This window comes from Papio anubis, chromosome 20, assembly GCF_008728515.1.
Source record: "Papio anubis isolate 15944 chromosome 20, Panubis1.0, whole genome shotgun sequence".
Classification (NCBI taxonomy): domain Eukaryota; kingdom Metazoa; phylum Chordata; class Mammalia; order Primates; family Cercopithecidae; genus Papio; species Papio anubis.
This window is the reverse complement of record NC_044995.1, coordinates 38,929,257-38,943,080: the sequence shown is the minus strand read 5'-3', so window position 1 is coordinate 38,943,080 and position 13,824 is coordinate 38,929,257. Positions and strand designations below refer to the sequence as shown.

General features: G+C 54.3%; 1 protein-coding gene across 11 annotated transcripts; it reads right to left on the bottom strand.

Moving 5' to 3' along the window:
- Window positions 1–840: 840 nt before the first annotated feature.
- Window positions 841–13,822, bottom strand: TRMT1 (tRNA methyltransferase 1). Of its 11 annotated transcripts, none has more exons than XM_021930758.2 (17): window positions 13,657–13,822; window positions 13,147–13,435; window positions 12,998–13,053; window positions 12,626–12,768; window positions 12,279–12,466; window positions 9,540–9,712; window positions 9,349–9,461; window positions 6,422–6,570; window positions 6,188–6,274; window positions 6,042–6,111; window positions 5,823–5,957; window positions 5,654–5,739; window positions 4,000–4,108; window positions 3,823–3,899; window positions 1,421–1,540; window positions 1,201–1,330; window positions 841–1,015 (listed from the first exon to the last, which is right to left on the bottom strand). In XM_021930758.2, the coding sequence occupies exons 2-17, from the start codon at window positions 13,401–13,403 to the stop codon at window positions 869–871; spliced, it is 2,040 nt and encodes a 679-aa protein (XP_021786450.1). In that variant the 5' UTR covers window positions 13,404–13,435; window positions 13,657–13,822; the 3' UTR covers window positions 841–868. The 11 variants fall into 11 exon arrangements, with proteins under 11 accessions (XP_021786450.1, XP_009191909.1, XP_021786459.1 ...); XM_009193645.4 differs by having other exon boundaries at window positions 9,540–9,655; XM_021930767.2 differs by having other exon boundaries at window positions 9,553–9,655.
- Between the last annotated feature and the right edge of the window lie 2 nt (window positions 13,823–13,824).

Below are 13,824 nucleotides of genomic sequence, written 5' to 3'. Positions count from 1 at the left end.
TCCCTGCTACTCTGGAGGCTGAGGTGGGAGCATGGCCTGAGCCTGGGAGGTGGAGGTTGCAGTGAGCCAATATTGCACCACTGCACTCCAGCCTGGGCCATCCATACATCTAGACTTTGCCTCAAAAAAAAAAAAAAAAAAAAAGTTTAAGCACTGAAACTAACTCTGATATTCCTACAAAGAGGGTCCTAAGATTAGCCTCATTACATATGGGGATGAAGGGCACAGGAGCCAGAGAGGGGATCCTGCCCCAGAACTCTTCCTTAACGTTACTAAAGCCCGCTCTGGAGGGCAGGGAGGGGTACAGCTCCCCCTCACTGGGTGTCTGGGCAGCAGCCTGCGAGGTCCCTCTTTGTGTGCACGCCCCCTCGGGCCTCAGGGCAGGAAGCACCTGGTCTGGAGCGGATGCACAGGGCGCCTGGTTCCGGTCCAGCTTCCGCCACTGCGGCCCCTGGAGAGCTGGGCCAAAGAAACCAGGCGGCGAGGAGGCAGCAGCGCGAGGACACGTGGGGGTTACCGGGCAGGAGCGCCCCCCTATGCGCAAGCCCGCGGCCTGGAGCGCGCTGAAGGTGGGAGGGGGAAGAGGGACAGAACCCCCCGCGGGAGCCAGCGCACAGCTGCCGCACCGTGGCCACTTCGGGAACCGCAGGCTCCGACTCTGGGGTGGCTCAGTGACCCTCGCTGCAGAGGGGCCGACCACTGTGCAGATGGTCAGCTCCTACCTCCCATACAGGCTCAACACTCCAGTCAGGCAGGGGCGAACGACCCCCAGAGGAAGACAGGAACAGATCCCAGTCATGCAGCTGTATGGACCAATACACAAATCACAGGCAATCGGGAGAAGGTGACGTGACATCTCTTTATTGGTTCAGTCTATGCCTGGCCTAGCGGCATCCCCAGGTCCACGGGGGCTCTGGTTGGAGGTCTCTGGACAGTCAGGGACAGCATCAGCAGAAACCCTGGGTGTCGGGGGGCTGTGGGAGTAGCAGCACTGGTCCCCGCGTTGACAGGTGCCCTGGTGGGAAGATGGTGGGTGTGAACCCCTGCCCGGAGCTCAGCAGCCCCTGATGGGTTCCTTTCCTGGAATGGGAAGCCCACTCCCAAGCACTTGCCTGGCTCCAGCTCCCCCAGTTCTCTCCCTGTTGCCCAAAGGGGAGACTCACATGTCCTGTCGTGGGGGAAAGGGAGGAGGGACCTTACCTCCTTAAACCTCTTGCAAGGAAATGTCTTGAGCCGGGCAGCCCGCTGGGCCGCATCTTCCGGCGGCTCCTTCCGCTTGTTCTGAAGCAGCCTGCGTCTCTCCTCCATAGCTTCGTCGGCCGCCTTGCCCCTGTGCGAGGGGAGGAGTAGGTGGGACCTCATCTGCCCTTTACCTCTGCTTTCCCTGGCTGAGCCCCACCCCAACTCTACCACCACTCACCCTGGCCGGGCACGAGGCCGGGGACCCCAGTTGGCCTCCGGGTTGGCCTGGAAGCGCTTGAGTCCTCGCTGGCGGGAGCTGGGGTTGGCATCTTCCCGGATGGTGAAGTTGGCCTGCAGCCTAGGGAAGCAGGGGTGGGGCGTCAGGGCTGGGGGCAGCTGCCACACGAGTGTGTCCCAACTCCCCACAGGGCCTCTCCGCCTCCACCACACAGCACGAGGTGTCTGCTCATGTCAGGAGGATTCTCTCATTCATCAAATAAACATTTTTGTTTTTTTTTAAAGAGATAGGGTCTCAGCCGGGCGCGGTGGCTCAAGCCTGTAATCCCAGCACTTTGGGAGGCCGAGACGGGCGGATCACGAGGTCAGGAGATCGAGACCATCCTGGCTAACACGGTGAAACCCCGTCTGTACTAAAAATTACAAAACCTTGAGGCGAGGTGGGCGGTGACGCCTGTAGTCCCAGCTACTTGGGAGGCTGAGGCAGGAGAATGGGCGTGAACCCGAGGAGGAGCAGAGCTTGTAGTGAGCTGAGATCGGCCACTGCACCCCAGCCTGGAAGCGACAGAGGCGAGACTCGTCTCTCAAAAAAAAAAAAAAAAGAGATAGAGGGTCTCCACCAGGCACAGTGGCTCATGCCTGTAATCCCAGCACTTTGGGAAGCCAAGGCGGGTGGATCACCTGAGGTCAGGAGTTGGAAACCAGCCTGGCCAACATGGTGAAACCCCATCTCCACCAAAAATACAAAAATTAGCTGGGCGTGGTGCCGGGTGCCTGTGATACCAGCGACTTGGGACGCTGAGGCAGGAGAATCACTTGAACCTGGGAGGCGGAGGTTGCAGTGAGCTGAAATCATTATCACTGCACTCCAGCCTGGGCAAGAGAGTGAGCCTCCGTCTAAAAAAAAATAATGAAATAAAGATATACGGTCTCACTCTGCTGCCCAGGCTGTAGTGCAGTGGTGTGATCGCCATCAAAGCTGCAGTCTGGAACTCCTGGGCTCAAGCAATCCTCCTGCCTCCTCCTCAAGCTCCTGAGTAGCTGGGACGGCAGGCAGGTACCACCATGCCCAGCTAATTTTTTGTTTTTTCGTAGAGATGGAGTCTTACTGCGTTGCCCAGGCTGATTTCAAATTCCTGGGCTCAAGCGATCTTCCCGCCTTGGCCCCCAAAGCACTGGGGTTACAGGAATGAGCCACCACGCCTGGCCCTAATAAACATTTTTATTTAACGACTGTGTGCCTGCATTGTTCTCAGTGCTGGGAATAGACAGTGAACAAAATGGACAAAAAGCTACCCCTGGTATGCTGATAATGCTAATTTTCTTTTCCCTTTTTTTTTTTTTTTTTTTTTGAGACGGAGAATGCAGTGGTGCAATCTCGGCTCACTACAAACTCTGCCTCAGGTTCAAGCGATTCACCTGCCTCAGCCTCCCGAGTAGCTGGGACTACAGGCATGTGCCACCACGCCTAATTTTTTTTTTTTGTATTTTTAGTAGAGACAGGGTTTTGCCATGTTGGCCAGGCTGGTCTTGAATTCCTGACCTCAGGTGATCTGCCTGTCTTGGCCTCCCAAAGTGCTGGGATTACAGGTGTGAGCCACTACTCCCAGCCCAGTCAGCAGATTTTGTTATTTTTATTTTTATTTATTTATTTATTTATTTAATTTTTTTTTTTTTTGAGACGGAGTCTTGCTCTGTCGCCCAGGCTGGAGTGCAGTGGTGCGATCTTGGCTCACTGCAAGCTCCGCCCCCTGGGTTCACGCCATTCTCCTGCCTCAGCCACCGGAGTAGCTGGGACTACAGGCGCCTGCCACCACACCCGGCTAATTTCTTTTTGTGTGTGTGTATTTTTAGTAGAGATGGGGTTTCACCATGTTAGCCAGGATGGTCTCGATCTCCTGACCTTGTGATCCGCCTGCCTCGGCCTCCCAAAGTGCTGGGACTACAGGCGCAAGCCACTGCGCCCGGCTATTTTCTGATTCTTTTTGAGATGGGAGTCTCGCTCTGTCGCTCAAGCTGGAGTGTAATGGCGTGATCTAGACTTGCTGCAACCGCTGCCTCCCAGGTTCAAGTGACTCTCCTGTCTCAGCCTCCCGAGTAGCTGGGATTACAGGCACCCACCACCACACCACGCCTAGCTAATTTTTGTATTTTTAGTAGAGATGGGGTTTCACCATGTTGGCCAGGCTGGTCTTGAACTCCTGACCTCAGGTGCCTCAGCCTCCCAAAGTCATGGGATTACAGGCGTGAGCCACCTACCCAGCCCGTCAGCAGATTTTGAATCTCACTTGAAGAATGGGCATGAGTCAACACAGATGGGGCAGCATGTGTGTTGTCCGCACACACGTGTGCTTCCCATGCCTATGGGCAGCCCTGGCCCCTCCCGCATGTGCTTGCCCCTACCTGGGTTCCACACTGAGAATGCGGAACGCTGGGCTGGTCTCTGATAGTCGTTCCCGTTTCACCGGACATTCCTTCTCCTGGGGGCAGAGGTCAGAGGTTAGGGAGTACTAGGCCCAAGGGACCTCCAGGTGACCACCACCTGCCCTCCCACCTGCATGAGGTCAGCCCTGCCCTCACCCAGCAACGCATGATGTCCCAGAGGGCGGAGGCAGGGGCATCTGTCTTCACAGCGTTCTTACAGGCGTGGGAGAGCGAGACCCGGAAGTCAGCGTGGAGGAGGGCCGACCTGGGGGACAGCAGGGATCATGAGGGAGAGGCCGGACCCCTTGACCCCAAAGCCTGAGCTGACCAGTGTGGGTCAGACTACCTTCGGCAAGGGCTCATGGCTACAGAATTCATTTCTTTTCTTTCTTTTTCCTTTTTGAGATGGAGTCTTGCTCTGTCGCTCAGGCTGGAGTGCGATGGTGCAATCTTGGCTCACTGCAGCCTCCGCCTCCTGGGTTTAAGTGATTCTCCTGCCTCAGCCTCCCGAGTAGCTGGGACTATAGGCACGTGCCACCACGCCCAGCTAATTTTTGTGTTTTTAGTATAGACAAGGTTTCACCATGTTGGCCAGGATGGTCTTGATCTCTTGACCTTGTGATCCGCCTGCCTCGGCCTCCCAAAGTGCTGGGATTATAGGCGTGAGCCACCACATCCGGCCTTCTTTTTCTTTACTTTTTTTTTTTTTTTTGGAGGTGGAGTCTCACTCTGTCACTCAGGCTGGAGTGCAATGGCACAATCTTGGCTCACTGCAGCCTCTGCCTCTCAGGTTCAAGCGATTCTCCTGCTTCAGTCTCCTGAGTAGCTGAGATTACAGAGGTGGGTCACAACATCCGGCTAATATTTTTGTATTTTTAGTAGAGACGGGGTCTCGCCATATTGGCCAGGCTGGTCTCAAACTCCTGGCCTCAAGTGATTCGCCCGCCTCAGCCTCCCAAAGTGCTGGGATTATAGGCGTGAGCCACCACGTCCCGCCTTCTTTTTCTTTACTTTTTTTTTTTTTTGGAGGTGGAGTCTCACTCTGTCGCTCAGGCTGGAGTGCAATGGCGCAATCTTGGCTCACTGCAGCCTCTGCCTCTCAGGTTCAAGCGATTCTCCTGCCTCAGTCTCCTGAGTAGCTGAGATTACAGAGGTGGGTCACAACATCCGGCTAATATTTTTGTATTTTTAGTAGAGACGGGGTCTCGCCATATTGGCCAGGCTGGTCTCAAACTCCTGGCCTCAAGTGATTCGCCCACCTCAGCCTCCCAAAGTGCTGGGATTATAGGCCTGAGCCAATAAGCCTAGCCTAATTTTTTTTTTTAAGAGACAGGTTCTCACCCAGGCTGGAGTGCCGTGATCACAGCTCACTTTAGCATCAAACTCCTAGCCCAAATGATCCTCCTGCCTCAGCCTCCTGAGTAGTTAGGACTACAGGCATGTACCACCATGCCAGACTAATATATATATATGTGTGTGTGCGTGTGTGTGTATGTATATATATACATATATATGTGTATATATGCATACGTATGTATATGTGTGTGCGCGTGTGTGTATATATATATATTTATTTATTTAATTTATTTTTTAGAGATAGGGTCTTATTATGTTGCCCAGGTTGGTCTTGAACACCTGGCTTCAAGTGGTCTTCCTGCCTCAGCCTCCCAGGGTACTGGGGTTAGAGGCAAGAGACACTGCACAGGGTTCTCCCCACCCCCTCACAAGTTCTATGCATGAGAATCCCTGGACTTGCCCCAGGCCACCCTGTGGTCAGGGACAGGCTCCTCCCAGCCCCAGGGGCTCTTACCGCAACTGCAGGAGGCTGGGCGTGTTGCAATGAATGGTGCTGCTCAGCTGGTCCAGGGTGTAGTACAGAGGCACGTCCGGGAGCTCCTGAGATGAGGGACAGGATGGGCATGCGTGGAGATGGGTGGGCATAGGTGGAGCCCCCTCCCCCATCACAGCCCAGCCCTCACCTCAGTGATGACGCTCAGAACCCCTCGGATCCGCTCCGAGGTGTGGAAGCGGCCGGGGTTAGCACTCACAGCCTCCAGGACACGGCCCACAAAATCCAAGTCATGGATGGGCTCTGCCCACACGGGGCCACCAAGCTGGGGGAGGACCGGGGATAGGTGAGCAGGGACCATGACCTCCGAGACCCTCTCGCTCCTCTGCCTCCCCTGGCCTCGCCCTACCTGGTGTCGCTGCCCACAGTGCTCACACTCAGGGGTCACGGGGGGACCACAGGCTGCAGAGAACTTAACCCTAAACAGAGAGGGGCGGTTGGTAGGGAGGGAGGAAAACCCTGGGACTCCCCTTCTCCTCCTTCCTCCCTGCTCACCGGCTGCCGGGGACTCCTGACGCTTTGCCGAGGCGCTGAAGGTGGTAGGCCCCGCAGCCCACACACTGGAACACCAGCGCCTGCTTGCTGTGGGGGGTATCAGTGGCCACGAGTTCCCAGCGTGACCACCACACCCCAATCCTCCCTTAGACTGGCTCTGCCCAGATCCCCCAGGGCAAGTTCCCGTCTCCTCTCTCAATCCGCGACCCCCCTGCCCCTGGCCCCGGGGCTGACCTGGCTGAGGCCTTGACCTTGGCCTGGCCGGTGAAGACACGGACAAAAACACGCACGTAGAAGTCAGCGCTGATGCTGAGCAGCGGCACCACGAAGCGCTGGTAGCAGTTGGCGCGGAGGTCCAGGCTGTGCAGGACGATTCTCAGGGCCTGGTGGCGGGGGGTGGGTGTCAGCCTCCCCTCCACTATCCACCCACCCCACCAGGAGCCCTATATGGTACTCACAAATACAGGCTCAAGGCCAGCTCGCTGGTCTCCAAGCCCACCCCCGAGAGTCCTGGCTGTGGGACCCGCAACAGGTAAGTATCCCCTCTCTGTGCCTCAGTTTCCTCATCTGCAAAATCACAACAGTCCCTCTCTGTGGCACTGCTGGGGACACTAAATGAGTGAGGAAAGCATAGACCCAGCCTATTCTGATTAGCATCATCGGTGTGCCCTGTAGCATTACTGAGGACCCACGTTCCCACCCCCAAGGGCTCTGTGGGCATGAAGCAGGGATACTGGGTGCTGTAGAACTGCCAGGGCCTGGGCTGGCACGGTGGCTCACACCTGTAATCCCAGCACTTTGGGAGGCTGAGGCAGGTGGATCACCTGAGGTCAGGAGTTTGAGACCAGCCTGGCCAACATGACGAAACACCCATCTCTACTAAAAATAAAAAAAATTAGCCGGGTGTGGTGGCGGGCGCCTGCTACTCGGGAGGCTGAGAGGCAGGAGAATCACTTGAACCTGGGAGGCAAAGGTTGCAGTGAGCTGAGATCTCACCACCGCACTCCAGCCTGGGCAACAAGAGTGAAACTCCATCTCAAAAAAGAAAAAAGAAAACAGCCAGGGCCTTTCTGCTAGTGTGAGACTCTGATAGGGGAAAGGAGACAGCATTTCCCAGGCTGACTTGATGACAGGACCCTTTAGGAACAAGGATAAGAGCCCTCTGTGGCCCAGGCTGGAGTGCAGTGGCACTATCAAAGCTCACGATAACTTTGAACTCCTAGACTCAAGTGATCCTCCTGCCTCAGTCTCCAGAGTAGCTGGGACCACAGGCATCCATCACCACACCTAGGTAATTTTTAGGTTTTTTTTGTAGAGATGGGGTCCTCACTATGTTGCCCAGGCTTCTAACCTCAAGTGATCCTCCTGCCTTGGCCTCCCAAAGTGCTAGGATTACAGGCATGAGCTGCTGCACGTGGACACTCAGTCTTCTTGAATCCTGATCAGACACTCAGCAGGGTCAGATCTTTTTTTTTTTTTTCCTTTTTAGAGACGGACGGAGTTTTGCTCTTGTTGTCCAGGATGGAGTGCAATGATGCGAACTCCTCCGCTCACTGCAACCTCCGCATCCCAGGTTCAAGCGATTCTCCTACCTCAGCCTCCCAAGTAGCTGGGATTACAGGGGCCTGCCACTACGCCCAGCTATTTTTTTTGTTTGTTTGTTTTTTTGTATTTTTAGTAGAGACGGTATTTCACCATATTGGCCAGGCTGGTCTTGAACAGCTGACCTTAGGTGATCCGCCCTCCTCGGCCTCCCAGAATGCTGGGATTACAGGCGTGAGCCACCGCGCCTAGCCTATTTCTTTTTTCTTTTTCTTTCTTTCTTTTTTTTTTTTTTTTTTTTTTTTGAGACTTAGTCTCGCTCTGTCGCCCAGGCTGGAGTGCAGCAGTGGCATAGTTTCGGCTCACTGCAAGCTCCGCCTCCCAGGTTCACGCCATTCTCCTGCCCCAGCCTCCGGAGTAGCTGGGGACTACAGGTGCCCGGCACCACGCCCAGCTAATTTTTTGTATTTTTAGCAGAGACTGGGTTTCACTGTGTTAGCCAGGATGGTCTCCATATCCTGATCTCGTGATCCGCCCGCCTCAGCATTCCAAAGTGCTGGGATTACAAGTGTGAGCCACCGCTCGTGGCCCTTTTTTCTTTTTTTGAGACAGAGTCTCGCTCTGTTGCCCAGGCTGGAGTGCAGTGGCCTGATCTCGGCTCACTGCAAGCTCCGCGGCTCACTGCAAGCTCCGCCTCCCGGGTTCACGCCATTCTCCTGCCTCCGCCTCCGGAACAGCTGGGACTACAGGTGCCCGCTACCACGCCCGGCTAATTTTTTGTATGTTTGGTGGATACGGGGTTTCACCGTGTTAGCCAGGATCGTCTGGATCACCTGGCCTCGTGATCCGCCCACCTCAACTTCCCAAAGTGCTGGGATTATAGGTGTGAGCCACTGTGCCCGGCCTATTTTTTTTTCTTTTCTGAGATGGGGTCTCCCTCTGTTGCCCAGGCTGGAGTGCAGTGGAGTGATCTTGGCTCACTGCAACCTCCCTCTCCTGGGTTCAAGTGATTCTCCTGCCTCAGCCTCCTGAGTAGCTGGGATTACAGGTGCCTGCCACCACACCGGGCTAATTTTTGTATTTTTAGTAGAGACGGGGTTTTATCATGCTGGCCAGCCGATCTCAAACTCCTGACCTCAAGTGATCCACCTGCCTCGGCCTCCCAAACTGCTGGGGTTACAGGCATGAGCCACTGAGCCCGGCCTTCAGAATATCATTGTGCCCATTTTACAGATGCGAAAAAACTGAGGACCAGAAAGGTGAAGTCACTTGCCCAGAGCCACCATCAAAGCTAGGATTTAAACTCAGTCCTGGAAAAACCACCTTTAAAAAAAATATTTATTTTGAAAAGTTGTTTTAATACAGAAAACTAAAACACTGTGGCCATGCGCTCTTATCCTGGCCAAAGCCACTGTCCCCAAATGACCACGATTATCAGCCCATGCTCTTAGGAACTACGTGGGTTGAAGACATGCCTGTCGTTAATAGCCTGGGATGCATCTGGCCATCTGCGTGGAGGAAGCTGAGCAGGTCTGAGGAGGGGGAAAGTGTATTGGGAAGGGACTCAGACAACCACCTGTCCCCCGGTCTCCCTGGCTGGCTGGCAGAGGGCGCCTCACCATCTCGTGGCAGGCCCGGCTCTTGAGGGCCATGGCCCCGTACTTGCTGTAGCATGTCTCCCCGCTGTTCCCTGCCAACACCGCCATGTCCGTGCAGGTCACACACAGCAACCCTGTAGAGAGGGGCTGGGCAGTGAGAACCCTCCAACACCCCAGGCCCTGCTCCTACCCCAGTGCCATCCCAGCCTCACCTCCTTCACTCACAGCCTGCACAGCTGCATCCAGGAAGGGAGCTGGGCTGCCATAGGGGTCCAGATCAATGACGTCGAACCTCTCCGACACCCTCTGGTGCTGGTACATCAGCATCCTGGGTGCAAAGAGGGCCAGGTCCTCAGCCTCCCGCACCAGGTACCTTCTCTGTCCCCTACACATATTAGGGGAGCTGGAGTGCAGTGTCGTGATCTCGGCTCCCTCCAACCTCCGCCTCCCCAGTTCAAGCAATTCTTGTATCTCAGCCTCCCAAGTAGCTGGGACTACAAGCATGTGCCACCATGCCCGGCTAATTTTTCTATTTTTAGTAGAGACGGGGTTTCAACATGTTGGCCAGGCTGGTCTCAAACTCCTGACCTCATGTGATCCATCCACCTCAGCCTCCCGAAGTGCTGAGATTACAAGTGTAAGCCACTGCACCTGGCCTTGGTCATTTATTAAACTGCACAATTTTCCTACTTAAGAAAAGCACCATGTGGACCTCAGTCCACACATCTGAAACAACAATACTGATATAAGACGTATCTGCCTGACACCATTTCAAGCAGTTTATAGACATATTAACACATTTTTTTTTTTCTTTCTTTCTTTGGAGACAGAGTCTCCCTCTGTCACCCAGGCTGGAGCGCAGTGGCGGGATCTTAGCTCACTTCAACTTCCACCTCCTGGGTTCAAGTGATTCTCCTACCTCAGCCTCCCAAGTACCTGGGATTACAGGCACGTGCCACCATGCCTGGCTAATTTTTATATGTTTAGTAGAAACGGGGTTTTACCATGTTGGCCAGGCTGGTCTGGAACTCCCGACCTCAAGTGATCCACCCGCCTCGGCCTTCGAAATTGCTGAGATTACAGGGGTGAGCCACTGCGTCTGACCTCATTTTAAAATTTTTGTAGAGACAGGGGTTTCACTGTGTTGCCTAGGCTGATCTTGAAATCCTGACCTCAGGCGATCCTCCTGCCTTGACCTCTCAAAATGCTTGATTACAGGCATGAGTCACCATGCCCAGCTAATTAATTTTCATTGTCTGTGATTACTATTTGGATTCTAGTAGGGTCAGAAAAGTAAAAACTTTTTTCTCTGGAAAAGGTCAGATGGTATTTTAGGCTTTGTGAGTCATATATGGTACCTACTGCATATTCTTCTTTCTGAAGCTTTTTTTTTTTTTTTTGAGATGGAGTCTCGCTCTGTCGCCCAGGCTGGAGTGCAGTGGCGCGATCTTGGCTCACTGCAAGCTCCGCCTCCCAGGTTCGTGCCATTCTCCTGCCTCCGCCTCCGGAACAGCTGGGACTACAGGTGCCCGCTACCACACCCGGCTAATTTTTTGTATGTTTAGTGAATACGGGGTTTCACCGTGTTAGCCAGGATCGTCTGGCCTCGTGATCCACCCACCTCACCTTCCCAAAGTGCTGGGATTACAGGTGTGAGCCACTGCGCCCGGCCTATTTTTTTTTCTTTTCTGAGATGGGGTCTCCCTCTGTTGCCCAGGCTGGAGTGCAGTGAAGTGATCTTGGCTCACTGCAACCTCCCTCTCCTGGGTTCAAGTGATTCTCCTGCCTCAGCCTCCCGAGTAGCTGGGACTACAGGTGCCCGCCACCACGCCCGGCTAATTTTTTTGTATTTTTTAGTAGAGACAGGTTTTCACCGTGTTAGCCAGGATGGTCTCAATCTCCTGATCTCATGATCCGCCCGTCTCGGCCTCCCAAAGTGCTGGGACTACAGGCTTGAGCCACCGCGCTCGGCCTTTTAAGCTTTAAAAATGTAAAAAACATTCTTGGCTCGTGGGCCATTAATAAACCAGGCTAGGCCAGGCGCAGTGGCTCATGTCTGTAATACCAGCACTTTGGAAGGCCGAGGCGGGCAGATTACTTGAGGTCAGGAGTTCGAGACCAGCCTGGCCAACATGGTGAAACCCCATCTCTACTATAAATACAAAAATTAGCCTGGTGTGGTGGCAGATGCCTATAGTTCCAGCTACTTGGGAGGCTGAGGCAGGAGAATCACTTGAACCTGGGAGGCAGAGGTTGTGGTGAGCCAAAATCACACCAGTGCACTCCAGCCTGGGCAACAGAAGGAGACTCCATCTCAAAAAAAAAAAAAAAAAATAAATAAATAAATAAATAAATAAAAATTAGCCAGGTGTGGTGGCACGTGCCTGTAATCCCAGCTACTCGGGAGGCTGAGGCAGGGGAATCGCTTGAACCCGGGAGGCAGAAGTTGCAGTGAGCTGAGATCATGCCACTGCACTCCAGCCTGGGCAACAAGGGTGAGACTACATCTCAAAAAACAAACAAGCAAACAAACAAAAAAAAACAGGCTGTGAGCCCCATAGGCTATTGTTTGCCAACTCTTGCGAAGGTCACCAATTTTGCCTGTTTTGTTTCCTGATGCATTTCCAGCTCTGAAAACGGTGCCTGGCACATAGCAGACACTGCATATACTATGGCTTATTTGAATGAATAAAAGGAGTATAAGAAGTTAAAACAGAGACCAGAATGCTACTTATTTCTGGCACAGAGTATGGATCGTACAATAATTATCTATTACTTACTCATCACAGCAACCCCTGTAAAACTAGTTTTCTCAGTTGACAGACAAGGAAACTGGGGCTCAAAGAAGCTAAGTCACTCACTCAAGGTCATAGAGTGAGAATAGGACAGAGCCAGAATTTTGATCCCAGGCAGCCTTGTCCCATAGCTAGGCTGTGATGCCCAGAACCTACCGGGCATCTGCTTGGCTGGGCTGTACCAGGTGTGCCACATCATTGAGCTGGACATTCCGGCGTATGAGATCCACAGCCCGGGCAGAGGTATCGTTTGCAACCACAGATCTGAGCCCAGGCACCTCTAGGGCAAATCGAATGGAACGTAGGCCTGAAGCTGCCAGGCCTTCCAGCACATGCAGGCCTTCCTGTTGGAGTAAGCAGAAAACCTCCCTCACATCTCCATCTCCATCCTCTTCTGGGCCCCAAGGAGCCCCCACCACCCACCTCCTATAGCTCTCCCCCTCCAGGAGCCCTCTGTCTCCCACTAAATTCCAGGACTGCCAGCTGCTATGCTCAGGCCCCACCTCACAGATTTCCCCCACGGCCGCTGTGCGAGGTTGGTCTCCTGAGGCCAGGTTTTCATTCTCTTTCAGTTCAACCTTTTCCTCCTCTTGCTCTGACAAGTCCACGACCACCTTTTGCGTGTCCTTCTCTCCTGGCACCTTGACTGCAGCCACCCAGAGGCACAAGTCAGAGAGTAACTAAGTCCCCTCTGAGAAACCTCCCCTTAATCTCCAAAATATCTTCCCTGAAATCCCTGGGGAAAGGCTGAAGGAGCAGAACCCAGGGCCTGCTATGTGGCTGAAGCCTCTCTGGATTTGGGCGGCAGAAGGGCCCAGGCAGGGAGATAAGACTTATGTGACCCCCGCCCGCCAGAAGCCTGGACCTCCACTCACTCTGGATTCCTTTGGCCCCAAGCTGAATGCGAGCAAACTCGGTGATCACAGCACATCTGGTGGGAGACAGAGGACTAGCTCATACCCCGCCCCCGCCATCCACACTGACCCACTAGCCGATGCCAGGCTGACCTCTGACCCCTGCTCACGTCAGGTCCCGATTGAATTCCTGCACCGGGTTATAAAAGACCTCGTTGGCGCTGGGAAAGGCGATTTTGGCAGCCCCCTCGGTGATTGTCGTCTCCTGGACTTCACGTGGGCATTCTTCTCCGCAGGGCCCGGTGCCGTTCTCCATCGCTGCTGGATTCGGCAGCCCTGGGGACTGCCCCTCGAAAAACCGGGCTGTACAGAGCACACGGGTGGGGCGGAGAGTGAGGCTTAGCCACAGAACGATCGATCTTTGCATGAGACATCCGCTGGTGCCTCTGTCCGCCAAGCCTGGTTCGGGGGGCGGGGAAAGGCACAGAGAGGGTCAGAGAGCCGCATTCTGGGCCCGGGGGTGTCCTACATATCTATGAAGTAGAAACTAGGAAGACCTGCGGCCTCGGTAAGCTGATAACCCCTCGTTTTGGGGATGACTGGTTCCTGCGGAGCCGATGCCCTCGTGCAGGCCCGCCCTGAGTCCGAATCCCTTCCCGCGCTGCCCAGCCCCTCCTCACCTGGTCTCGTAGCCACAGAAAACCGAATTAGTCAAGGTGCACGTTTCCCGAATTAGGACCTGGGCGCCGCCATGTTGGCACGGTGGGGGGGGGGGGGGGAATCACATGATAGTGGTTGGCCAATCAATGAGGACATGGACGGTGGGCGGCCGGGATCAAAATGAATAC

Excerpts from the sequence above, each read along its gene's own strand:
- TRMT1 (XM_021930758.2), bottom strand. The coding sequence starts at position 13,403 with ATGCAAAGATCGATCGTTCTGTGGCTAAGCCTCACTCTCCGCCCCACC. Across the intron at positions 12,467-12,625 it reads CCGTGGGGGAAATCTGTGAG|GAAGGCCTGCATGTGCTGGA; the intron begins GTGGGGCCTGAG and ends TTACTCCAACAG. Across the intron at positions 9,462-9,539 it reads GCAGGCTGTGAGTGAAGGAG|GGTTGCTGTGTGTGACCTGC; the intron begins GTGAGGCTGGGA and ends CCCTCTCTACAG.